This window comes from Acomys russatus, chromosome 20 (assembly GCF_903995435.1).
Source record: "Acomys russatus chromosome 20, mAcoRus1.1, whole genome shotgun sequence".
Taxonomy (NCBI): Eukaryota; Metazoa; Chordata; class Mammalia; order Rodentia; family Muridae; genus Acomys; species Acomys russatus.
Genome location: NC_067156.1, coordinates 20,619,300 through 20,647,293, shown reverse-complemented (window position 1 = coordinate 20,647,293; position 27,994 = coordinate 20,619,300). Strand labels below are relative to the sequence as shown.

Below are 27,994 nucleotides of genomic sequence, written 5' to 3'. Positions count from 1 at the left end.
TGGTGGCTCACAACCATCTATAATATGACCTGATGCCCTCTCTGGCATGCAGGCATATGTGTAGGCAGAACACTGTGAACATAATAATAAAGAAATAAATCTTAAAAAAAAAAAAAAAGAACCAGACCTGGTGGCACACACCTTTAACCCCAGCACTTAGGAGGCAGAGGGAGATAATTCCTGGGAGACTGAGGCCACCCTGGGTCAACATAGTGAGACAAAGCCTATTAAAAATAAAAAAATAAAATAAGACATGTCTAGAGTGTGGAAATATGGAACAAATAAGTGCATGCTGCCCATGATTTAGGACTTCCTCCCTGTCCATGGCAGATGTGAGCTTGAACCTCGTGTGAGATCTAAAATGCTCTTTTAGGTATTTACACCAATGTTGAGTTTTGACTAAGAAAAACTGGCCTCTTTGTTGCTACTACACATGAAGTGTTATTGGAAATAGAACCCGACTCCTCTTTTTAGGTTGGCGGAAACACATGAAACAAGCAGAAGTAATGAAATAAACCTATGAGGTTATCATCCAATTCAAACCCAAACTGGCGGTTTCAGGTTTTGCTGTTCTAGTTCACACTGGTCTTGAATTCTTTTTTTTTTTTCCCCCTTCCTTCTTTGAAGTGGGAATCACTATCACACTGGCTGGCCCAGAGCCTACTATGTAAAGATGACTCAGCAGTTAACAGTACTTGCTGTTTTTGCAGATGACGACCAGGGTTCACTTCCCAGGATTCATTTGGCTGTTTATAATTATATGACTTGATCCAGTTTCGGGGATCTAACCTCCACAGGTACAGAGGAAACATCTAACATCCTCAGGTACAGAGGAGACATGTATGCACACAATACATACATGAAGGTAAAACATTCATATAGATATAAATTATGTATATAAGAAATTATACATATTATATGTGTTAATGTGTATATGTATATATACACATACATAAAATTTTAAAAACAAAATTAAGCCAGGTGTGGTAGCACACACCTTTACTGTCAGCACTTAGGAGGCAGAGTCAGTTACCTATGAAATGGGGAACCAGCCTATTCTACAAAGCGAGTACTAGGCCAGCCAGAGTCTGGTACTCTGTATGTGTAGGTAGTTAAGATCCTGTCTCAACAAACAAACAAACAAACAAACAAATAATAAAGAGTTACCCTGAGGTACAATGCACATTTTCAAAGTAAGATCATGTCTTTCAACCTACATTTATAACACACTACCATGGCTGATTTTTCCACTGAATCTAGTTTTCTATAAATCTCTGAATTTTAACTTTCAAAATATAGACATTATCTAGCAAATTTTAGCATATATTAAATTCTAGTATGAAAACATCACTATGCTGTGTGGGGCAATGTCACTTGCAAGTTCAGACCCCAAAACTTGTGACAAACTCTACCATGTATAATAATCAGTTTTCCCACATGCTTCCTTGTTAAAGACTTAAACCAGTCTTCCTTCAGACTAGCCTTTCAATTACTTAACATTTCAACAAGCTTAAATTTCCAGCTTCCTAAATCAAACTTCTATCATTTTATTCTTCATTAGAGAAGAACACATTGTGGCCTACACTGGGGGAGGTATGTACACATGAACGTGGGAAAACCAGAGCTCGACAGTGGGTGTCTTCCGGACTCACTGAACCTCAAGCTCAGCAGTAAGGCAGGCTGGCTGGCCAGGGAGCTGCAGGGATTCTCCAGTCTCTGCCTCTGTGCACTACAGGATTTCAGGCACAGGCCATGAGTATTTGTGCTTATATACCAAACACTTTACCAAACAAGCCACCTCCCCAATGCCTTTTTTAAAAGATTAAATATAAAGAAAAGAGATTATACTTAAGAAAATTCTACAAAATACAGTATTTTATGGCAATTGATGTAATAATTTACTGGCTAGAACTCAATCAGCCAAATCACTCAGAAGATTACTGGTAGTTTGCATCTCAAAGAGAAATTAAAATATTATAACTATAAAGCATTCAAGCTCAAAATTCACACCAGCAGTATATTTGAAAAATATGTAAATGGGATAGTCTACATCAATTTTTGGAACTTAAGTGAAATGATTTGATCAGAAGGAAAAAAGATTACAAAATAGTATTTTTTAATGTTTTTAATTTTATTTATGTTTGTTTAATGTATATTGATGCCCTATCTGCATGTGCACCTACATGCCAGAAGAAGGCATCAGAGCTCATTATAGATGGCTGTGAGCCCCCATGTGGTTGGTTGGTCAGAATTGAACTCAGGACCTTTGGAAGAGCAGCCAGTGCTCTCAATCACTGAGCCATCTCTCCAGGCCCTAGAATATTATTAACATCAAACTCACAACTACTTAATAATTGGGGACCAAGGAAAAGCAACTAAACCTGAGTGTTGTGCTACAAAGCCTCAAGAAATGAGCAGGAGTTAAATGCAAAAAACCTAAAAATGTTCTTCAATTCCAGACATCTCCTTTATTATGATACTTGTCTTCTCTACTTGCTTGGTCAGACCCTGCACTGTCTTTGTCCTAGGCATGAACGTGGCTCCAGCACTGCAACATCCAACCAGCATCTCTTTATATTCCAGCCAGCCAGTTGTTGGGCTGACGTGTGATAGACAGAAGGGATTGGGGAGAGGTTAATGGACGAAGGTCAGCTGGGTGCTTTCAATGCCTGAGCTAGTAGGTTTTCACCAACATCTGGCTTCCAAGTCTTTATTGGTAAATTGAGATTTTGTTTAAAAACATTTGGTACCAAGCTTGGGAAGAACTCTAATGAAATATTAAAGCTCTATACTTAAATCTTATCTATAGGTACAAAAAAGGCCAAGGCTTTTTCCCTCCAAGACTCTCTACTTTCATATCCAAGGTGTGGAGAAAAAAATGGGGGAGAAATTAAGTTAATTGGTAAGTGTCTACAGCATCCCTGTTTACTTACAGTACTTTGCCAAGTCACAAAATTGTATCTGAACAAGGCAGAAAACTAAGATGATTACAAGTGATGCAGGAGAAAGGGAAGACTATCTAAATGTGTATCACCAAAGAACAAAGTACATCTTTGTCACAGTGAATAATCATAACAAGACAGATCATTAAATGTTTGGTAAAACCAAAACTTCACTCTTGTACAGACCAATGGCTGCATTTATATATTACTTCTATATTAAAGTCTGTACAATAATGAACAATAATCTTTAATAAACAAAAGAAAAGAGGCTTGGGATATAGGCTAATATACACGAAATCCCAGTACTACAAAATAAAGGCAACCATTTGTAACCATGTGTCCCATATCTGCAAACTAAAACAATCTCACACCTGTGATATGAGGAGTGAAACACTATGAGTGTCTGTGTGAGGGAGTCGGATCCACTGGAACTTGAGTTACAGACAGTTGTGAGCTGCTATGTGGGTGCTAGGAATTGAACCCAGGCCCTCTCGAAGAGCATCCAATGCTCTCAAACCACTGAGCCATCTCTCCAGCCCCCTAACGCACTGATTTTACTCTATAGCTTCAAAATAAATAGAAGGGCATGCATGAGAGGATATGTATGTGTAGGCTATCTGCAACTACCATTTTATATAAACAACTTGAGCATCTGCAATTTTGGTTCTGCAGAGATCCTGGAATCCATCAAGGAGTTAACTATACACTCTGAAATAACCACTTTTATGCTAGGAAGCTGTGAAATTAGCTCTGTAAACCACCTAACAGAAGCTCTCATTGAAAACTGTATGTTCAATAACTAGTTTGACAGATCTCATGAACTTGTTTAACTCACACACTAAGTCAAAGGGGCTATTATTAATTATCATTTTCCACCAGTAGACCTTGCCCCAGGGTCCCATGTTGCTAAGGTCTAGAACTGTGACTAACATCTGGGGTTAAGTGTGTATAGTTGTTATTATATATAGTAGGGCTTCCTTATATTCTCTTTTTTGGTGTTGTTGCTTTGCTTTTGTTGGGAGGAAGATGTTATTTTAAAATGAATGTTTGCTATGACTGTGATTTAGTTTTTGCCAAATGGACAAACTAGAGTCACCTGAGAGGAGGGCTCTTCAACTGAAGAACTGCGAAGACCATACTGGCCTGTGAGCATGTCTGTGGAGAATGTTCTTGATTGATGACTGACATAGGAGGACCCACTGTAATAAAGCAGTGCCAACTCTGGCTCAAGGCTCCATAAGAAAGCCAAATGAGCAATGAATGAACAAGCCCAGAAGCAGCATCCTCTGCAGATCTGCTTTAGTCTTGCCTCCAGGTTCTTGTTCTGGCTTCCTTTGATGAAGGAAATAAACCCTTTCCTCAAGTTGCCTTTTGGTCAGTGGTTTATCATAGAAACTGACACTACTTTCTCTACACTGATCTTAAACTGGTGATGTCAAGATATCTTACCTAGGCCCCCCAGGCAGCCACAGCTATGTAAACAAGCCAGCACGCTTAGTTTGGTATACTGACTTGTCTCATGTTTAACTGAGTAGCAGAAAGCTGGCAGATGATGTTAATCATAAATATATTTCAAAAAATATTGAGGTAAACCAATCAAAGAAATTAACACAGTTTTAACCAACAAAAGGTGAGATAAAGGAAACCATAAACAAACTAGGAAAAGAAAAAATAATTTAATGAAAGTATTTTTCAAAGCTAGGAACTTGGCATTCGAAGATGGGAAAGAGGTATGAAGGAATCTCTGGATACCTGAAATTTTTCATTTTATCACAGAAGTAGTTAAGATGGACTTAGTGTAAATACATAAAAAAATAACAGGTACAATTTGTGGTGTGTGTGTGTGTGTGTGTGTGTACATATGCAGGGGAACAACTGAAAAGTAGTACAAATCAAGCATATTAGCACATGCCTGTAACCCCAAAACCTAAGGGGGAAGACCCCTCACACCAGAGTCTGCAACTAGCTTGTGCTAATGCGGGCTCTGCTCCATAAAGCTGAAGATGGCGCCTGCTGCACCACAATGAGAAGATGCCCAGCACCCAGGTAAAAGGGCAGGTGTGCTCGTGCCACCTGGAACCCCAGCACTGCAAGGGTCTCAGAGAGAAAAGGATGGCTGGGGCTTTGCTTGGCCAGACAGCATAGCCCTAACTCCTCAAATTTTAGGCTCACTGAGACCTTAGCTTAGATGAGTAAGGCAGAACTAGAGCAGGGTAGCCCATGTTGTCTAGTCTTGATGAAACACAACATGTACATGTACATATTTCAGATTGAGTCCTTGAACAGGCAATACCACATCCTCAACTTTCTTTTGAAACTACATAGAAAAGCAGTTGGTTAAATATTATTTCCCTGACAGTAAGAAAATGTTAACACAACTTCAACAAAAAGACACCCAATAGTTTGTACAACAAACCGTATGTATGTATGTATGTATGTATGTATGTATGTATGTATGTATGTATATATGCATGCACTGGACTAAAGTAGAATCTCTCAGGAATAGTGCTGGTAGTTACTCTACACTAAAAGAGGCTGGGGCTGGAGAGATGGCTCAGTGGTTAAGAGTACTGGCTGCTGTCCCAAAGGTCCTGAGTTCTATTCCCATCAACAACATGGTGGCTCACAGCCACCTGTAATAGGATCTGATACCCTCTTCTGTCATGAAAACATACATGTAAATAGAGCACTACACACAAATAAATATTTAAAAACAAAAAACAAAAAAAACCTCCTGATCATCCTGTTTCCTGCTAACAGATTTGTACACATTTGTGTGGTGTTATAGATGAATCCAGGGCTTGGTGCATTAAGAAAACACCAACTAAGCTGTATCCTCAATACTGTCCCTCCTCAATCATAATTAAAGCACAAAACCAAGGCCAGTGTGCACATGCCGTTAGTCTTAGTGTTCAGGAGTAAAAGGCAGGCAGATCTCTGAGTTTCAGGTCAGCCTGGTCTACTAAGAGTTTCAGTTGAGCAACAGCTAAATGGTGAGAACCTGTCTCAAAATAAACAAACAAACAAAAACCCTGGAAGAGAGGTATATGGCACACACCTATAATCCTTGCACTTGGGGCAGGGCAATGACGATTTCCAGGACAGCCTGGGTTAAACAGTAAAGGCTGGTCTCAAAACAAAAACAAAGAGATATTAGATATTACAGCAGCATCCAGTTCCGCCATCCCAAGATTGCACATTTGTTTTCAAAACAATGTTGCATTTTATGTACATTTAAGTAAGCAAAGATGGAAAGAATAAAGCTTAAAAGAAATTTTAAATTCCTATAAAAATATGAATGCATATATAAACCCATTACTGAGAACATTAATTTCTTAAATGATGTATTTCTAAAGTTATATTTTGTCATTTCCCTCTTATATATGAGTTTAGAGGACCCAGGATTTCCAGGAAATAGAACAGAGAAAAGCACCTTCAGCAAACTCTTGGTCAAAATAGAAAATAGACTGGTGTGTGTAAAATGAATCAACCTGGTTGTGTGATTAAATGAGATGTCAGAAGTATTTCTCTATTAGCACACTTTCTGCCCAGAGTAGTTTCCAGTGTCTTAGTTACTTCTCTATCCCTGTGATAAGATGCCGTGATGACAGCAACTTAACAAAGAAAGCGCTCATTTGGGGCTTATAGTTTCAGAGGGTAGGGCAGTCCATAACCATTAAGGCAGGAAACATGGCAGCAGACAGTAGGAAAACAGACATGACACTTAACGGTAGTTAAGAGCCTACAATTTGACTCACAAGCAAGAGGCAGAGAGTATGTCGCAGCTGAAAGGACAGAGCCATTTATACCGTTTGACATCGGACACAGAGCTGTAGGATTTAGAGTTCGTCCTGCTGGGTTCTAGTCTTGCTTTGGTCCAGTATTTCCTGACTATGCCCCTAGTTCTCCTTCTGTGTCACTGTATGTTGAAAGTATGTAATCTGCTTTTTGATTTTGCAGAAAGTGACAGGAACCTGCCTTGAGTCTAGAGATTTTGGACTTTTAAACCATGGCACATGCCTTTAATCCAGCACTGGAGGGACAGAGGCAGGTGGATCCCTGTGAGTTCGAGGCCAGTCTGGTCTACAAAGCGAGTTCAAGACAGCCAAGGCAACACAGAGAAATCTTGTCTTGAAAAACAAAAAACAAAACAAAACAAAACAAAACAAAGTGTGGTCTTTTTGAAATATGTGAGTCACGGGGAACAAGCTTTGACTGTTCAGAAGACTCAAACTGTTCCCACTGGCTTCCTCGCATGTTTGTATCTCAAGATATAAGCTCTCAGCTACTGTTTTCCGTGGCATGCTGCCTGCAGCTGCCATCTTCCCCAATGACTGTTTATAGGCTCTAACCCTCTGAAACTGAAAACCCCCCAAAACTCTTGTACAAGTTGTCTTTGTCAAGGTGTCCTCTTATGGCAACAGAAGAGTGACCAAGACACTGACACAGACACTGTATTATAAAGATTATGTTGTTTGTGTATTGTCAGATGGAGAATTTTACCGAATGCTGTAAAAATGTTATAGATAGGCAATAAGTAAATTCTTCATAATGAAGATCACAATTTTTTTTCTGAATACTCAAACCACAAACACATCTTTTACACATTGTAAAAACCTATTATCAAACTAAAAAAAAATATTTGTAGTAGAGGCTTATTTAGTAAAAACCATACTTGAAAGCAATCAAAAACTATACATAGAGAAAGTGCTGTATTCTCTCTCCTGTCTCTGTCTCTTTTTTGGTTTTTCCAGACAGAGTTTCTCTGTATAATAGCCCTAGCTGTCCTAAACTCACTTTGTAGAACGTTGGCCTTGAACTCAACAAAGATCTGCCTGCTTTGCCTCCCAAGTACTGGGATTAAAGGCACGCTTGGCTTGTACTTTATATTAAGCTGTGTGAATAGGTAGGTTCATTTTCTCTCACTAAGTACTAGAGTAAAGAGAAGGCCAGCAGGGCTGGAGAGATGGCTCAAAGCTTAAGAGCACTGGCTGTTCTTCCAGAGGTACTGAATTCAATTCCCCACAACCATATGATGGCTCACAACCATCTATAATGAGACCTGGTGCCCTCTTCTGGCATGTAGTACCTGCAGGCAGAACACTGTATACACAATAAATACATCTAGAGAGAGAGAGAGAGAGAACATGAGAGAGAGAGAGAGAGAGAGAGAGAGAGAGAGAGAGAGAGAGAGAGAGAGAGAGAGAGAGAGAGAGAGAGAGAGAGAGAGAGAGAGAGAGCGCCAGCACCTGGGCAGGTGAGGTAGAGGAGCACCATCGAGTTCTAGAACAGTAAATACTACAAAGTGAATTCAAGACCAGCCAGGACTATACATAGTAAGACCCTTTCTTAAGGCAAAGCAAAATGAAATAATAAAACAGATTTGGTTTTGATTTGCTTTTAGATACAAAGTTGCATTTTGCCCAGGTTGGTCTCAAATACTATATAGCAAAGGGTGACCTTGAATTTCCGATCCCACTAACTCCACCTCCCAACTGCTAAAATCACAGGTCTATACTACCTCAGTTTTATGTGATACTGGGGAACGAACCCAGGACTTTGTGCATGTTAAACAAGCACATATCAACACATTTATTCCCCATCCAAGGTACTACCTCTTGAACATGAACAAACATATATATATATATATATATATATATATATATCGTAGCAAATATCTTAAAACCCATTTTCAGTCTCAACAATTTGTTATGATTTAATGTTTTTGTGATTCAGTATGTGGTACATAAAAAAAGACAAGAAACTATATGGACAGTTCTTTGTTTTGTTTAACTTGTTTTTATTTTATGTGCATTGGTGTTTTGTCAGGTCCCTTGGAACTAGAGTTACAGACAGTTGTGAGCTGCCGTATGTGTGCTGGGAATTGAACCCAAGTCCTCTAGAAGAGCAGCCAGTGTTCTTACCCAGCTCCCTATATAAACTCTGCTCACACTCCCCTACCAAATCTTTACTTCATAATTCTAGCACCATAGCACAGGCAGACAATCTATGATGATATTTCTTTTAAAATGTAAGGGATAAGACTGGAAGAGATGGCTCAACGAATACTGTCTGCTCTTCCAGAGGTCCTGAGCAACCACATGGTAGCTCACAACCATCTATAATGAGATCTGGTGCCCTCTTCTGGTGTGCAGGAATACTTGCAGGCAAAATACTGTATGTAATAAATAAATAAACCTAAAAAAAGAAAATGTAAGGGATATTGCTCAGTGGTTGGGTATTTGCTTGTGTCCTTGGCTAAAATAAGTAAGATAAACATAGCAGTAAACTCAAACCAAACAGCCTGCCGTCCAGCCTGAGCCCTACTTCTTGGGTTTTTGTTGTTGTTTTGTTTTGTTTGAGATAGGGTTTCTCTGTGTAACATCCCTGGCTGTCCTGGAACTCTCTTTGTAGACAAGGCTGACCTCGAACTCACAGCGATACCCCTGCCTCTCTGCCTCCGAGTACTGGGATTAAAGGCGTGCGCCAGCAGTTAGCCTAGCCCTACTTCTAATACTAGATGAATGATCTTTGGCAGATTTATTTAACTCTGTAGTGACCATGTCATTCACTTGTGAAGTGGGAAGTAAGCAGTTCTTATGCCAAAAGGTTGCTGAAAACGCTAAATGAAGTGCTTATAATATTTCTCATCAGTGTGCCTGCTATTACTGGTAAAATCAAGAAGGCACAACAAAAACTTAAGTGCAGTGAGTTTCTGGAGTGGATTCTTTCTATACGTCAGTACAACACTTACTGCACTTTATTGAAGCACTCTTACTGACTGCATGTTCTCAACTTGGCAGAAGAAAGTTTGTATACTTTAAAGACAGGGTTGCAGGTCTTCTTCCCTCTTCTATGTCAACAAGCATTTTCTAACAAGTTTTTTTGTTTGTTTGTTTGGTTGGTTTTTAGACAGGGTTTCTCTGTGTTAGCCGTGGCTGTCCCAGACTCGCTTTATAGACCAGGCTGGCCTCGAACACCTAGCTCTAACCAGTATTATTAACTCTGCTCTCTGCTTTGCTTTTTTTTTTTTTTTTAAAGATTTGTTTATTATTATTTATACAGTATTTTGCCTGCATGTATATCTGCAGGGAACTAGGTTTCATTATAGATGGTTGTGAGCCACAATGGGGTTGCTGGGAATTGAACGCAGGACCTTTGGAAGAGCAGAAAGTGCTCTTAACCTCTGAGCCATCTCTTCAGCCCTGCTCTCTGCTTTTAAGCATATGAGGAACATTTTCAAGATGTGCCAATTTTGTGCTATATTCAATTTCATAAACTTATGTATCAACCAACCAAAGCTTTTATACAACAAACCTCCCAACAATTGCTCTATGTCCATCTTAAAGATAACTATGCTTCTCCTTGCCCCCCTTCCCCTCCTCTCTCTCTCTTTTGAGACAGTGTCTGTGTAGCCTTGGCTGTCCTGGACTCGCTTTGTAGACCAGGCTGGCCTCAAACTCACAGGGATCCGCCTGCCTCTGCCTCTTGAGTGCTGGGATTAAAGGCGTGTACCACCATGCCAAGCTATGTTTCTTTTGTATAACTTCTTTTACATGAAGATTTAAGAACAATTTCAAAACCAACAAAAAAAAAGGGTAACTGTATATTCTGTACTGAAAAGTATGGCATTATAACTTCTGCAGAAGACTGTGTACTGAAAGCTGAAAAACTTGGAGAAAAAAAGAGACATGATTGTGATTTTTAAATACGTAACTGGCCAGGTGTGGTGGCGCATGCCTTTAATCCCAGCACTTGGGAGGCAGAGGCAGGTGGATCCCTGTGAGTTCGAGGCCAGTCTAGTCTACAAAGTGAGTCCAGGACAGTCAAGGCTACACAGAGAAACCCTGTCTCGAAAAGCCAATAAATAAATAAATAAATAAGTAAATAAGTAAGTAAGTAAGTAAGTAACTGGATGTCAAACAGACTAGATTACAGAGGGTTGTTTTGTTTATGTTTTGAGGGTGTCTTATGTAGCCCAGGCTGTCCTCCACCTCTCAAGGGCTGAGATTCTAGGCATACACTACATGATTTTGCTTTTCTTATTTGTTTCTTCGATATTCCAAATGGAAGAACAAGTTATAGAGAAGCAGATTACCAACATAAGAGAAGAATGTTCTAAAAATTAGACCTATTATTGGAAAGGGGAAACATGAGGTAACAAATACTTTATCACTAAGAATCTGGAGTAAAAGTCTGGTTTTTATGGATGATGGAGAAAGGTTAAATATGCAATAAAGCCTTAGACTCTATGACCATCACCTCCCCCAACAAGTGTTTTCTTGAATTTCTAAATACTTAACCTCTCAAAGTGAGTGCCTGACACAAACCATAAGAGACAGGCGTAAGCTTGCTCGCCTACAGATGGGCATGGGCACACTACCTGACTACTGTTCTTAATATAGGGCAGCTGGCATTGCAGAAGGCGGAACTGATCTTCTGATCGTCTTGTCCCAATTTGGCTTTGGGATCCAACGTTCTTTCTGATGAACTAACTTCAGATCCTTCCTTCTAATTTCTGTTGAACAATTTTGAATTCTCCTAGAGATAATGTCCCATAATCACAAAGGCTCTTAGTTTCACAGAATTTAGAAAGCCGAATTATAGAAAATGGTAACTAGAATCTAAAATCTCATAGATTATGTGAGACTTGCTCTCAAGACTGTTTGGGTTGTTTAATGAATTTAGTTGAGTATGTTCACATTTGCCTCATATACTTACTCACTGAGGTAGTTAGGGCCATAACAGTAAAAAAAATGTTTTTACAAGTAGAAAAATGACAAGAACAAATCCTGTAAGTACACGGGGATCCAGCATGTTTTTGTGCATATTTTAACACCTATACAAAGCCCAAAATAGACAGTCCTGATGAAGAGAATAAAACACTCATTTAATTAATAGATGATATTAATATACTTGAGTTTGTATTGTCTACTTAACAGAACCTATTTTATGTAAATTCACCTGGACTCAAATTAGTAATAAAAAGGTTCACCTAACTCAAATCTGAATCAAAATAAAACAAAAATGAAAGTTGTAACACTTAATTTCACAAAAGCTACTAGGCATAAAGATGTTTTTACTATCAAAAAATGAATAGCTAAAAAAAAAAAAAAAGAATAGCTCTTCACTGGTAAGATGAAAGAAATATTAACATATGAAAGATTTTCTTTTAATATAAACTGTTGAAAGGTGTTATATGAGACTTCTGTTATCAATATTTCAAAGTACTTTGAAATTAATCATTTTAATTCCTCAGAATTGTTTTCAATAATTTTTTTTTCCTTAGCCAGGTGTGGTAGCATACACCTTTAAGTATTCAGGGAGGCAGAGGCAGGCAGATCAGTGTGAGTTCAAGGCCAGCCTACTCAACAAATTGGGTTCACAGCAGCCAAAGCTTACACAGAGAAACCCTGTCTAGAAAAAAAAATTTTTTTTTCTTTCATCCTAAGGATTTTTCAAAGCCTACAAAACATTAACCTATGTCTGTTTAATGGCAAAGATTTCTAAGAATAATGAGGAAAGATCCAAGCTAAAAGTCAAGTGGTTAAGATTAGAGCTGTGGCATTGGGCCTATTTTATTTTGAATGTGTCACTTAAATCTTCTGGGTCATAGGTCCATAAAATAACTCAGACTAAGCGTTCAAAGACTGCCTCACTCTGAAGTTGCATGGCACACCATGAGCACCCCTCAATCTGACAAGTACCACAAGATCTCTACAGTAGCAACAGTGATGCACCTCTGTACATGGATCCAAGCCAGTGTGAAAGTATATCCATTGATATTGGCTTGAAATGTGTTCTTAAATTGTTTAAAGTTTAGTTTTGTTTGTTTGCTTTACTCTGAGACAGGGTTTCACTCCATAGTGCTGGCTTGCCTGGAACTCTCGGTGCATAAGACTATCATGGAACCCAGAGACTGTAATGTTTGCGCTGATATACAGAACACAACTAATTCCTACACACTCAGAATTCATATAAAGGATGCAGACAGCCCCACTGTACAAATTCCATGTACGCCAGCTGCAATGAAGCACAACTGCACTCCCAGAACAGGAAGTCCAAGATAAGGACTCACGCTTCAGGCTAGCACAGGCTATACAGCAAGTTCCAGGCCAGCTTAAGCCTCACAATAAGAACCTCTCTCAAAAGGGGGTAAATAAATAACTACCAAGAAGTACAGCCACAAATACCTCTATTTTGTCAGCTAATTTGTTACCTATACAAGGGCTGCCATGAATATGTGAGTTGTCTATTATTCTGAAATGTCAATGTCAGGAAAGAGTACTTCCCTAAAGGATATCACACAAGATAAACACGTGATGGGGAAGAAGGAAAGCTTGTATTTAATTTGTAGCTGAAAGAATTCAAAGAATGCAAGCTAGAGAACAGCTGTGTTTTGTTGACAGGGATGGTAAATGTAAATACTTTAATGGAGATAGAAGCCAATATTGTGTAGTGTGATGATTTAACCACAAATGCCTTCCCTATTTAAATATTTCAATCAGTACTGTTAGTACACATACCTCGGAGAATTCTTTCCTCATGGCAACGAAGAAAATCCCAGATTCTAACAGTGCCGTCATCAGAGCATGTAGCAAATTTATTATCCGTGGGTGAGAAACTGTTACATGAAGACACACAGCAGGGGAAAGAAGTCAGCATTTAACAGATCATCCATGCTTCTCAGACAGGGAAAATAAAGACACTGTGCTGCGTTATAAATAGGAGAAGGAAGTATCCAGTGAAGACGCCCTTAAAGAGAATGCAGTCAGCTAGCATACGCACCTCATCAGAAGACTTCAAAAGAATAGGGTTTTTCCCAGTCTTCTCTCACTATTCAGAGACCTTCTTAGTGCGTTACTAGTCCTAACATTACCTGTGCTCCTTTTAGTACATTTCCTATATCAACAAAACATAGGGAGCTGCCTGAACAGTGAAATTAATGTATTCTACTCTTAACAATATTCCTGCATATAGTCATTTAAGACACCATAGGAATGCTGCTCGAAACATGAGCATCAGTTTCTGCCTTGGACACTTAAACTTCAAAAATGAAAGGCTAAAACACTTAAGCAGGCTAGTAAAACTAACTTTTCAACATCCTTATATATAATGTCTCTCATTTATTTAATTTAAAGGCTCTTGAAAACCTCATCTTCTTCTGGGTGTAAAGCAACCCCATTAACACTGTACCTTTAAATGAAAACTTTTAAAATATGCATTCAGACTTCTGTTTAAAGTCAATGACTGTTTCACATGAGGGAGCCAGTTTTCTTCCTGTCTGTGAGAAACCATCAAGATTCCCAGTGAACTTATGAACTCCCTTGAACTTTTGAATGACTAACGGTAAAAAAAAAAAAAAATTATGAGCACAACACTGAGGGCAAGTCTTTAAAGCAGAAACATGTGTATGCAACAAGTTCTGTGAATTCTGAAAGTAGCAACAAGTGACTGCCAATGGTATTTTCTAAAGTCAATCTCTTCCCAGGCGTAGATGGCACAACCTTAAAAGAATGCTGCTTAGCTTTATTCTGAGGCTGCAGCAATTCTTCAGGCTTGTTTGTGAAACTCTCCCAGGTTTACTACACATTTCTCACTGTTACGTAAAAACATACAACTCACTGAAAGTGTTTTAACTCCACTCGTACATTTGCATATGTCATGTTATCAACAGTGAATCAGAAGAAAAGTCCTAGAGTCTTCTTTGACAAAGATGTGCTTACAGCTGCAAAGCATGAAGAACCCATTCATTAATCCGTTAATGTTTGCCACGTCCAGAGAGTTATCTGTGAGGTTTTTAGTCCTATACTTTCTTTTTGAAGTCGTGGCAGAACCAAGCCAACCAGGTCTTCACTTAAGCCTTTTTTCCCTTGAATTTTGTGTGGATTCTGAAGGTGACTTCTGTAGGCTTTAGATTTTATTCAGCTGTATAATTAAAGACTGAATTCTTTATTTGGAATATTCTTGTCTTACACAGTAGATAATAAAAAGGAGTAACGTATACATATTATTAACCATAAATGAAAAGAGAAAACCAGTGCAAAATGTGGCAGACAATACATCTCTAACATATTGCAAAGGCTGATACCAGGACAAAACTAATTCAGAAAGGTGCCAGCAAAATGGTGAATGTGTGAAAACAAAGAGAAATATTGTGTTTATAAGGTGCAAAAAGTTTCCCAGAATCTGAGAGAGCCCATGCATCTCTGCACCCAGAATACACTTAGAGAGTAATTTAACCATGACAATAGGGACTACAGAAAATGGTATATTGTGTATAGACCTGGCCTCTCTAATCGCCTCCTTATGTGCCTGGAACATCTTGACGTTGTTCATGTTGGATTGCCAATATTTCACATATCCTCCGTGATCTGCTGTCAACATCCACATGTCATTATGCGACCAAGTCATGGCCCTCACAGGGCTATCATGAGCCTGTGAAAACAGAAAATCTTTTTAAGTTTTTCTGTAAGAGAATATATGACTGAGGTTGGTAGGAACCTATAGTAACTCAGAGAAGTAAGCTTTCCAATTAATTAGTTTTACAAGGCCAATGAAGTTGTCTACTCAAGTTCTTAGATGAGCTACCATCTGGTAGCTGCTGTTACCTGCAATATGGTTTCAAAGTTGAAAGTCAGACCATTCCACAACGTGAACTCTCCACTAGAAGCTCCAGTGACCAGCCGTCTTCCTTCTGGGGTCCACTGGAGCAGGAAAAAGACGACAGGTTACACATAAGCACAAGTCTTCCAATTTGACTAATTTAAGAAATACTCTCTCCCTCCCTCCCTCTCTCTCTCTCTCTCTCTCACTTACTCATTCACTCTCTCGCTCTCTCTGTGTAGTCTTGGCTGTCCTGGACTTGCTGTGTAGACCAGGCTGGCCTCGAACTCACATTGATCCATCTGCCTCTGCCTCCTGAATGCTGGGTTTAAAGGCCACCACAACCCGCTCTTTTATTTATTTATTTATTTATTTAAGTATAGTGCTCTGCCTACTCGTACACCTGCAGGCCAGAAGAGGGCACCAGATCTCATTATAGATGGTTGTAGCCACCATGTGGTTGCTGGGAACTGAACTCAGGACCTTTGGAAGAACAACCAGTGTTCTTAACCTCTGAGCCATCTCTCCAGGCCCTTAAAAAATATTTTCAAAGGCTTTTTATTTGCTTGTTCTTGTTTTTATTTGGGAGGGTGGGGGAGTGTGTGTGTGTGTAAAACACTGTAGCTGAGTGTGTGTGTGTGTGTGTGTGTGTGTGTGTGTGTGTGTGTGTGTGTGTAAAACACTGTAGCTAGCAGGTGCCCGTAGAGGCCAGAAGGTGTCATATCCTCTTGAGCTGGAGTCCCAGGCAGTTGTGAGCTACACAATATGGGTGAGGGGAACTGAACTCAATTCCTCTGCAAGAGCAGCAGGTGTTCTTGGTTGCTGAGTATCTCTCCAGTCCCCAAGTCTATTTTCATAAAATATTAAATAATCAACATAAAGTAGGCAATACCGAGTTTCATAGTTAATGTATCTTTGTAAGTAGACTGTCAGAAAAGACGTTGCATCATACATTACAAGGAAAGCACTAGCACCCTGACTCATTAGCTAAATTTAGAATGAAATGTAATGTGAATACATCTATGTACTTAAAAACCAAGTTATATGTAAAGATTTCACTTTTGTTTTTGGTTTTGGGTTTTTTTTTTTTTTTTTTTTTTTTTTTTTTGGTTTTCAAGACAGGGTTTCTCTGTGTAGCCTTGGCCATCCTGGACTCACTTTGTAGACCAGGCTGGCCTCGAACTCACAGCGATCCGCCTGCCTCTGCCTCCCGAGTGCTGGGATTAAAGGCGTGCGCCACCACGCACGGCCTAGATTTCACTTTTTTATAGGCTACACAGTAGACTAATATAAACAAGGTGAATAATCACTATTAAAGTTAAAATGACTGAATGAAAAATAAGGACATCTTTCATGTTATTGGAAAAATATATAAAGAAAATAATCAGTGTGGTGGTATATAAAAAGCACTTGCCAGCCTGATAAATAAGAGATCACCAGTTGAGGCAGGCCTCAGCTACACTGTAAGACTTCGCCTCAAAAAACAAAGTCAGCAGGGTGTGGTGGCACACACCTGTAATTCCAGCTCTTGGGGAAGACAGAGTTGTGAGTTCAAGGCCAGCTTGGTCTACAAAGTGAGTCCAGGACAGCCAAGGCTACACAGAGAAACCATGCCTCGAAAACATTCAAAAGAAAAAAAAAAAATTACAAGAGGGGCTAGTTTGCCTAGAAAACACAAAAACCCTGCATTTGATCTCACATAAAAAATAAACTGTGCTTAGTCGCACTTGCCTGTAATTGTAGTGGTTAACAGACTGGAAGTGGGTTCAAAAGTTCTAGGGGTGTTTATGTGCACATGTGCATGTGTGTATGTGTGTGTGTGTTTTTCCTGGTGTGTGTGTGTGTGTGTGCATGTGCATGTGTGTGTTTTTCCAGGCCAGCCAGAATTACGCAGTGCAATCCTTTGGGGGAGGGAGGAGGACCAAAGCAAAATCCCACATTATGCAGTTGTTATAGCTGAGCAGTAGAACACTTGCCTAGCATACATAAGTCCCTAGGTTCAATCTCAAGACTACACACACAGAGTTATTTTATACTCTTCTAAATGCAATGCCAAGTTTCAGGCCGTATTATTTAAATAGTAAACAAGAATCAGGGCTGCCAGGAAAGAAGGTTGTTATAGGGAGATGCTGACAGTTCAAGGCCAGCCTGGGCTATATAATGAGCATCAGGCCTGCCCAGGTTCATTACTAATAGCCTACCTGAATACACAAAATACAAGGAAAAGCAAAGAAAAGAAAAACTAAACACACTGGAACAACAAATACAAGACTATTTTAATGTTACAATATGTATGGTGAAGCGAATCTGTGATATACTTCCTAGTTAAAATATAATGTGTAATTTGTTTTTGCCAAGTATGGTGACACACACTAATAATCCCAGTACTAGAAGGCAGAAGCAGGAAGGTCTCTATGAATTTAAGACCAGTTTGGTCTACACAGTGAATTCCATGCCAGCCTGGGCTACATAGTGAGACTTAAGGCGCGCGCGCACACACACACACACACACAAAAGATAAATTCATTAAAACACATGTCTGTGTGTATATAATTCATTTTTCCATTTTGTTCAGTCTCATTTTCCATAAAACATATAAATACACAAAACATCACAATTCTATTACCCTAAGTAAAAACTGATAGCTGAAAATCATATGGGAATAAAGAAACAGAATAAAATATATCAAACAAAGCTTATTTGGAAAATGACATATATACATGTTATGATTTATCTGAATAAAGCTCTTCCTATCTTCCCAGATTTTGTTGTCCACTATCACCCCAACCCCATCAATTCTGCAGTCAACCACGCTGTAAATACAGACCCCACAGGCTTCATTTCTTAATAACTTTCAAGAGACTGTGTCTCTAATATACACACAGTTCTGCCAGGCATGGTGGCACACATCTTTAATCCCAGCAAATGGGAAGCAGAGGCAAGTAGATTGCTGTGAGTTCGAGGCCAGCCTGGTCTACGAAGCTAGTCCAGGACAGCTAGGGCTACACAGAGAAACCCTGTCTAGAAAAACAAATACAAAATGAGTTCAAAACCAGCCTGAAGTTTATTGTTTTGTTTTTTCTTAAGGGGTGGGGAGCCACAGATGTAACTCAGAGCAAATGCAAGGCCCTAGGTTCTAGCCCTAATAAATAAAGGGAAAAATAAACATACAAGCTCCTTGGATTCCATTTCAAAAGGTTTTCTGTACTATAAAGGATATTAATGGATATTTAAAAGATAAAAGCAGTTCAAAGTGCTTGCTGCTCATCCAGAGGACCAGAGTTAGGTTCCGAATGCTCGCAACCACCTGTTACCTCCAGCTCCAGACATCCTGAGCTCAACTCCTAGAACCCACATAGAGGTAAAAGAGAAGCAACTCCACAGGTGATCCTGACCTCCACATGTATATACATCAAGGGGAGAGACTCCCCTCCACACACACAGCAATAATTTTGGTGGTTTGAGGAGGTTTGGCCCCACAGACTCATGGATTTGGATGCTTGGTCCATAGGGAGTGGCACTATTAGGTGTGGCTGGCCTATTTGGAGGAAATATGTCACTATGGAAGTCTAATATATGTTCAAACTCTACCCAGTGTCAATCAGTCTTCTTGCTGCCCACAGAGCAGGATGTAGAATTCTTAGCTCAGTCTTCAACAGCATGTTGGCTTATATGCTTTCATGCCTTCTGCCATGACATTTATGGGACTAAATCTCTGAAACTGTAAGCCAGGTCCATTTAAATTTTTTGTTTTACTAGAGTTCCTGTGATCATGTGTCTCTACACAGCAATAAAAATTCTAAGATAATACTAAGTTTAAAAATAAAATAAGAAACAAGAGAGCTGGAGAGATGGCTCAATGGATCTTTTAAAAGGCCTGAGCTCCGTTGCCAGCATCCATATAAGGCAGCTCACAGTTTCAGAGGACTGGATGCCCTTTTCTGGCCTCTGAAAGCACCTGCACTAACATGCGCGTGCATGTACACACATAGTTTACAATGAAATCACATAGTTGGAGACAGCTTCACAGCTAAGAGCACTTGTTGTTCCTGTGGAGACCTAGATCTGAATCTTGGCACTAACATGGCAGCTGACAAAATGCCAGCAACTGCAGATTAGGAGACCCAATGCCCCTCACAAACAATGCACGCACATGACGCATTTACATACACAAGAGTAAAATAAAGCTTCTCTCTTTTCTGGAAAGAGGGCCCTTCCCTTGTTGGCTTATAATTAATTATCTAGACTACGCTGGCCTCAAACTCAGAGATATGCTACCTTCTGCCTCCCAAATGATGTGATTAAAGGCATGCACCACCAGCTTATTAAAAATAAATCTTAACATTGAGATGTAACAAGAATAAATTAATTAAAAAAAATAAAATAAAATAAAAATAAATCTTTTAGGCTAGGCGTGGTGGTGCACACCTTTAATCCCAGCACTCGGGAGTCAGAGGCAGGTTGATCATTGTGAGTTCGAGGCCAGCCTGGTCTACAAAGTGAGTCCAGGACAGTCAAGGACACACAGAGAAACCCTGTCTCAAAAAACCATAATTAATTAATTAAAATAAACAAATAAATATTTTTTTAAATAGGATTGTGTGGCATGCTTTTCGTGTTAGTGCTTGAGCCAGAGGCAAGTAGCTCTTTGAGTTCAAGGCCAGTCTTGTCTACAGAGTGAGTTCTAGGACAGCCAGTGCTACACAGAGAAACCCTGTTTTGAAAAACAAAACAGATAAATAAATAGACAGACAGACAGACAGATAAGAAAGCCAGGCAGTGGTGGCATACACCTTTAATACTAGCATTTGGGAGACTTAAAAAAAATGTTTTAAATAAAAAATTTAAAAATCAGAATGAGAAAGTAAATGAAATAAAAAAGACAATGATTACACTATCATCTATGGGAAGACAAGGTGAATGGTCAATATGGTAGAAATTTTTTTACTGCAAAATCTCTTTAAAATATTAAGAAACAATGTGAATAAATTCCTGATTATAAATTCCAGAGAAACTACTAGGCGTCTTCACAGAGCTGTTGAGTATGATGCACTATACTCTCCTAAAACACCATTTCCTCTCAACACCTGACAGCTTTTCATTCACCTTGGGCTGCTGCTTTTCCAACAGCAACAAAGGCATCTATCCATTCAAGGCTAATACTGAGGCCTGCTGCAGTATGAACCTACATATTCAAAATAAAATGGAAATTGTAACATGATAAAAAAAAAACAATTCAGAGCACATTATCCTACCATTAGTGAACAAAATGGATAAAAGAATGGATTTGAAAGTAAAACTGTTGGGGCTGGAGACCTGGCTTGGTGGTTAAGAGCACTGACTGCTCTTCTAGAAGACCTGGGTTCAATTCCCAGCACCCACATGGCAGTTCACAACTGTCTGTAAATCCAAGATCTGATACCCTACAGATATACATGCAGGCAAAATGCCGCACATAAAAATAAAAATAGTTTTTGTTTTGTTTTGTTTTTTTAAGTAAAACTGTAATTAGCAAACCAACTATTATCTTAGGTACATGTTTAATTTTTGTTTTGTCAAATGCTTTTTTTGTTTGTTTGTTTTTCAGTCAGGGTCTCTCTATATAGTCCAAGTTATCCTGGAAATGTGTAGACCAAGCTAACCTTGAACTCAGAGAGCCTCTTGCTTTGGGATTAAAGGCCTATACCACCTTATCCAGCCTTGTCCAATACATTTGTAAAATTAAGGACTGATTTTTCAAATAAATATATTATCAGAATACTTACCCTCACAACAAATACTGGACATTTTACTTTGTTTGTTGATGTCCTAACAAATTTTGTTGTTACTGCATTCATAGGATTATTCAACATTCCTATAGGTGGGACCAACTATTTAAAAAAAAAAAAAGAAAAGAAAAAAGAAAGTTAAATACCTATTAGTATTACCTGGAACTTAATTTCAGTGTCTGTTTAAATATCAGATTTCCTAAATTGCTTCTCAAAGTCAGTAGAGCAAAGCAGGTTTGCAAAAACTCAACAAAATTAAATTTTCTATTAAAAGACTTGGAGGCTGTTCAATCTTTGGACATCGCTTTCTGCCCCCAAAGTTTACTCAGCATTAAAGGTATATTTGAGACAAAATTAAATCATGGTAAATATAAGCACACTACATTACCCTTTTGAAAATAAGTTAATTATAAAAATACAAAAAGAAAAAGACAACTTCGAACCTGAATTCACATGCTTAGAGGTTTACACGGCCAAACAAGGAGGTTTTTAGTAAGCTAGTGTGACAGAACTTATACTCACATCATTATAATAACCTGCATCCGGCTGAATTGCCCGCATATCTCTCTGATCTCTTTGCCATATCCTGTTCTGTTAAAAAACAAATTAACTAATGAGTATAAGGTCTTGTGACAGTCATGTAAAATTCAATTATTAATGAAATCTAATGTTTTTTCACTTATGTGTATGAATATTTGCCTGCATGTGTATGCACGTAGGTGCCAAGGAACACATGACACGTGGATTCCACAGGGGTCAAAAGAGTACCAGACAATGCTGACATTGGATGGCTATGGGCCACCATGTGCACACTGAGAACCAGACGCAGGTCCTCTAGACGAGCAGCCTACGCTCTTAACCACTGGGCTGCCTGTTTAGCCCCCAAATGTAATATGTATTTAAAAAGGATAAACCAGGATTTATATGTGTTATGATTCTTTCCTCCCCCCATCCCCCCACCCAACCCCCAAAATAGAGCTTACTGTATAGCCCTGGCCAGGCTGCAACTCCAACTCCCTATATACACCAGGATGGCTTAGAACGCAGAGAGATCCACACACAAGGCACTTCCCTGATTTCCTGCTGCCCCTGCTTAGTATTTCACTCAAGCAGCCATTATCCTACTCTTTCACTTTTGATCCCCAGCACACCCTCACTCATATACCCTAATAAATGGAATTGGGGATAGGGGCGCTGGAGAGATGGCTCAGTGGTTGAGCAGAGTCTACTCCTCCAGAAGACCTCAGTGCCAGTATCCAAATGGCCCACAGCTTGTCAACTCAAGTTCCAGGGGGTGTTAATACCCTCTTCCTCCCTCTATGGGCACCAGGTATACACATGGGAGACACACATACATGCAAGTAAAACAATCTAATCATACATATAAAATAAAATTATTAAAGGGAAGCTGAGAATAGACTGGCAACCATACTAGCACAAAACAGTTTCTTGTATCTTGCTTTTGGCTTTTTTATTCTTTCCCAATTCCAGCTTTATACTCTAATTTCCCAAATGAAACTGCCAAGAAACTTTTCTAAATCAACCACTGTGACATCACATGCCTTTATCTCAGTACTTGGGGAATGGAGAAGGTTCAGGACTTCAAACCCAGCCTGTCTTAATAAAGAAAAAGAGGAAGCCAGGTGTGGCGGCACAGGCCTTTAATCAATTCCAGCACTTAAGACAGTAGAGGAAGGTGTATTGCTGTGAGTTCAAGGCCAGCCTGGTCTACGAAGTGAGTCTAGAGCAGCCAAGGCTACACAGAGAAACCCTGTCTTGAAAAAAAACAAACAAAAATAAAGCCCACCTACTTTGGGCATTAGAAAACAGTCACTGTACTTACCTCTAAATACTTAATTACAGAGGGGTTGTAGTCTATGGTTTTTCGGTTTACAGCTTTTCTCATCCGTTTTCCATCAAAGGTAAGCTGCTGCATTGCTTGCTGCTGTGCAAAATCGGGTCGCTTATAAAACAGTTGTCGTGGTGCCTGGTGTTGAAACCTTGGCATATGGAAAAACCGTGGAGGAGAGCCGATTTCTGTAGCCATGGTGATGTTTTCCTTCTAGGTCACTAGAATAGAAGACAAAGTATTTTCAGTACACATATCACTCGACAACCATACCTAAGAACATATTATTTCTAACCTAAAAACATTTTTAGACTTTTAAAAAATGTGTGTGGATGTTTTGCCTGCAATATGTGTCTGAAGCGGCCAGAGGAGGGCATCAGATTCCCCGGAACTAGAGTTACAGATGGATGTGAGCCACCATGTACATGGTAAACATTAAAACATGGGGCATCTGGAAGAGCAACCAAGCGCTCTTAACTGATGAGCCATCTCTTCAGCCACAATCTAAAACCATTTTAAGTGAATGCTTTCTAAAATTTTTATTTATTTGTTTGTTTATTTATTGGTTTTTTTTTTTTTGAGACGGGGTTTGTGCAGCCCTTGATGTTCTAAAACTAGCCCTGTAGTAGACACACATGCCTCACCTCCTAAATGCTGAGGATAAAGACATGTGCCGCCCACCACCCAGCTGAAAAGTTTTTATTATTTATTTACAGGGAGAAGAGACATGTGCCAAGTCTATGGAGGTCAGATGACAAGTTGGAGAAATGATTCTCCCTTTTATCATGTAGACCCAGGGATCAAACTCAGATGTGAGGCTAAGCAGCAGGCCTGTATCTTCTAGCCACCTTGCCAGACCAGTGAACACGTTACAGTTTTCTTCATTGCAGTGTTTGCAAGATTCAAACACTATAAAATGAAATATGGGGCCTGAAGATGTAGCTCAGTAGCACAGCGCTTACCTAGGAGGCTCAAAGTCCTGGGTCCAAACCCTAGCACCACTAAATAAATATAGGCACTAAAAGATCAAAACATTTGACAGGGCTTATTACAGAATAAGTACTAATAAACATTTACTGTAAAAATTTGGCCTGATGAAAGACAGTAAAATGTATAATGGCTTATGGTATTATTGGGCTGTGTTTATTTTGTGTTTCTTCTGGAGAAGAAAAGGCAAGCATGAACTGAGAAATATTAGCATTTTTCAAAATTTACATGCCATGTTGTGGGCTACATGAGCCCTTGTGTCAAAGTAATAAAGGCAGAGGAGGAGGTTATGGAGAAAAACAGGATCTGAATTAAGATCTTTATTTTATTTATGTGTGTGCACACAAATGTGTGGGTGCCAGAACCCTTGGAATTGAAGTTACAAATGACTATGAGGCACCTGACTTGGGTGCTGGAAACCAAACTTTGTTCCTATTGAAGTCCTCTCCAAGAGCAATATATATGCTCTTTAACTACTGAACCATCTCTCCAGCACCACTATTAATATCTTCAAATGAAATTTTCATTTAGATATTTTACAGTCAATCTATTAAGATTACTATGAAACTTTATTTTATACAATTCTATTTTATATTATTTTATCATAAAACTCTATTTTATCCTCTAAGAAGTTGTAAAGCCTGACTTTCAAATTTCCTATCAGTAGCTGAGTAATGCAGCTGTAACTCTAGCATTAGGGAATTGAAAGCAGGTTTCACAAGTATCCTATTTCAAAAGAAAGATAATTTTTCATTATTTTTCTGTTCTTACATTTAGTTATTACTCTCCAGATACCTTTTTAAAGGGCCTAGGAAATTTTTGTGATTTTCTTCAGATAAAAATGGGTCTTGGTGCACAGTGTGGTGGCACACACCTTTAATCCCAGCACTCAGGAGGCAGAGGCAGGCGGAGAGCTCTGCGTTCAAGGCCAGCCTGGTCTACAATGTGAGTCCGAGACAGCCAGGACAAACAGAGAAACCCTGTCTCGAAAAACCAAAAAGAAAATGTCTTGGTACTACTTCATTCATGTATCATTTGCACTGGGCTAGTGTGACACACACCACCAAACAAACAGGGCCACTAAGTAAGCAATGTGTTACTTCTACTACCAGGAAGCAGCTCTCGAGCTGCAGCCCCAGAACAGCAGTAAGTAGCCATGTGTGAATTACTGTGCACAAGAGCACTTGAGGCTGGTGAAGGATCTGCCTCCCCAACATCCCATGAACACAACTACTTCTCACCAGGGAGCCTTAAACTAAAAGCTTCAATCCACATATCTAGGCCAGTTTTTCTAAAGACCTAATTTTTTTTTTTTCGGCACACTCTCATTATGTAACCGAGTCTAGTTCCAAACTCAGGACCTTCCGCTCTCTACCTCCCAAATGATGAATTATGTGCCCAGTCCACATGAAGGTGTCATTGGGCCTGGCGGTGGTGGTGGTGCATGCCTTTAATCCCAGTCCTGGTGGGCAGAGGCAGGTTTATCTCCAGGCTCAAGGCCAGCATGTTCTACAGAGTTCCAGAACCAGGGCTACAGGAAAATCCTTGCTTATTTATTGGTTTGGGTTTTTTTTTCTTTCTTTTGAGGGGCGGGGGTTGTTTTGTTTTGTTTTTTGTTTGTTTGTTTTTCTTTGTTTTTCGAGACAGGGTTTCTCTGTGTCTCCCTGGCTGTCCTGAACTAACTGTGTAGACCAGGCTGGCCTGGAACACACAGCGATCCCTGAGTGCTGGGATTAAAGGCATATGCCACCACACCCAGCTATGAATTGTTTTGTTGTTTTTGTTTTTTAAATGTTTTTATCTCTATTTATTTATTTATTATTGTGTATATAGTGTTCTGCCTGCATGTACACTTGCAGGCCAGAAGAGGGCATCAGATCACATTATAGATGGTTGTGAGCTACCATGTGGTTGCTGGGATTGAACTCAGGACCTCTGGAGGAGCAGTCAGTGCCCTTAATCTCTGAGCCATCTCTCCAGCCATTTTGCTGTTGTTGTTTTCCCAGTTTCTCTTTGTGGCTCTGGCTGTCTCAAGGCTGGCCTCAAACTCAGAATTCACCTGCCTCTGCCTCCTGAGTGCTGGGATTAAAGGTATGAGCCACCACCACCCAGCAAAGTTCCATTTTTAAAATAATTATAAATTTTCTAATTTTGTTGGAGTAAAATTAGTTTCAACAAAAAAATTATACAAATTATGTGTAATGCTGAAGTATGTTAAATGAAAGTAGCCACACACAAAAGGCCACATGACTCTTTTTATATAAGAAATCCAGAATGAGCTACACAGAGAAAGCCTTTCAACTATAGGTTACAAGAGTTCAGAGAGAAAGAAATGAAAAAATTTTTAGAACCAGGAAGAAGAAGTGGTAATATCACATTGAATGTGCTAAATGGACTCAATGATACATTTCAAAATAACTTAAAAGCTGGTGTTGGTGGCATATACCTTTAATCCCAAGACTCTGGAGGCAGAGACAGGAGGATCTCTGTGAGTTCCAGGCTAGCCAAAGCTACATACAGAGATCGTTTCTCAAAAGAAACTAAAATAGTTTTAAAAGTGACTTTAGTAGCTGGGCATGGTGGCGCACTCCTATAATCCCAGCACTTGGGAGGCAGAGGTAGGAAGACCACTGTGTGTTCAGGCCAGCCTGGTCTACAAAGCAAGTCTAGGACAACCAAGGCTACACAGAGAAACCTTATCTGGGAAAAAAAAAAGTGGCCTTAGTGATGATGTTAAGTTCATATCAACTAAAAACACAGGAAATTAAATCTATTTCAGGAAAGTATTCAAATGGATATCAAATGAAACAATAACAGAAAGCTAGTGATTGTTGAAGCTACATGCAGGAATGGATAGTATTAATCCTGAGATTCGCATGAGAAAAAACAATTCCACCACTCTGAGCCAAATTTGAAGCAAGTTTTATGAAATACTGACCAAGATAGACTTTGGTTAGGACCACTCCCTGGAACTTCCAGCTGAGTGTTCCCAGACTCCTGTTGGGGTTTATAAAGATGAACCCATAGGCAACCATATCTTTCCATGATGCTTTTGTTATTTTCCAAGAACTACAACCCCCAGCATTCCAGAAGTTAGCTGGTCCAGGCTTAATTTAGGGTATTACAATAGAAAGCACTAACCAAGGACTGACAGCATGAATGACAAAGGTCTAATGCAAACCAAGCAAGTTACTGAATAAAATTTGTTCTACAAGGGCTGGTAGTGTGCTTGGTCCATCTCCAGCACCACATAAAACTAGAGTGATGGCAAAATGCCTGTAATCTGAGAAAGGAAGAAGTTTCAGAAATGCAAGACCACCCTTGGCTACTAGGCAAGCTAAAAACCAACCTGGAATAAGGATGAAAGAAAGGAAGAGGCGCTGGAGAGATAGCTCAGAGGTTAAGAGCACTGACTGTTCTTCCAGAGGTCCTGAGTTCAATTCCCAGCAATCACATGGTGGCTCACAACCATCTATAATGTGATCTGATGCCCTCTTCTGGCCTGCAGGTGTACATGCAAAGTATTGTATACATAATAAATAAATTAAGGAAGGAAGAAGGGATGAGATGGGATGGGATGGAAGGAAGGGAAGGAGGGAGGAATGAAAGAAAAAAAAGGAAGGAAAAAGGAAAGGAAAGAGTGAATTCCAGGACAGCCACCTATATATAGTCAGTGAGATCCTGCCTCAGAAAAAATATATAAAATCAAAGCAAATAAAAAAGTATTCTGAGGCTTGGCAGTGGTGGCACACGCCTTTAATCTCAGCACTCTCTTCAGAGGCAGATGCATGTTCTGAGTTCCAGGCCAGCTAGGGCTACACAGAGAAACCCTGGCTTCAAAA

At 39.5% G+C, this 27,994-nt stretch overlaps 1 protein-coding gene across 6 annotated transcripts in view; it reads right to left on the bottom strand.

Moving 5' to 3' along the window:
• Wdr33 (WD repeat domain 33) overlaps positions 1-27,994 on the bottom strand; it is a 102,446-nt gene that overhangs the window by 59,805 nt on the left and 14,647 nt on the right. For 5 of the 6 annotated variants that reach the window (XM_051163483.1, XM_051163482.1, XM_051163484.1 and 2 more), the window contains 6 exons: positions 23,160-23,386; positions 21,839-21,907; positions 21,314-21,418; positions 15,554-15,649; positions 15,229-15,380; positions 13,469-13,566 (listed from right to left, as the gene is read on the bottom strand). In XM_051163483.1, coding sequence (XP_051019440.1) covers positions 13,469-13,566; positions 15,229-15,380; positions 15,554-15,649; positions 21,314-21,418; positions 21,839-21,907; positions 23,160-23,363 — 724 coding nt within the window. In that variant the 5' untranslated portion in view covers positions 23,364-23,386. Of the gene's footprint in view, positions 1-8,613; positions 9,141-13,468; positions 13,567-15,228; positions 15,381-15,553; positions 15,650-21,313; positions 21,419-21,838; positions 21,908-23,159; positions 23,387-27,994 lie in introns of those variants that run through there. The other variant, XM_051163487.1, reaches the window with a different exon arrangement.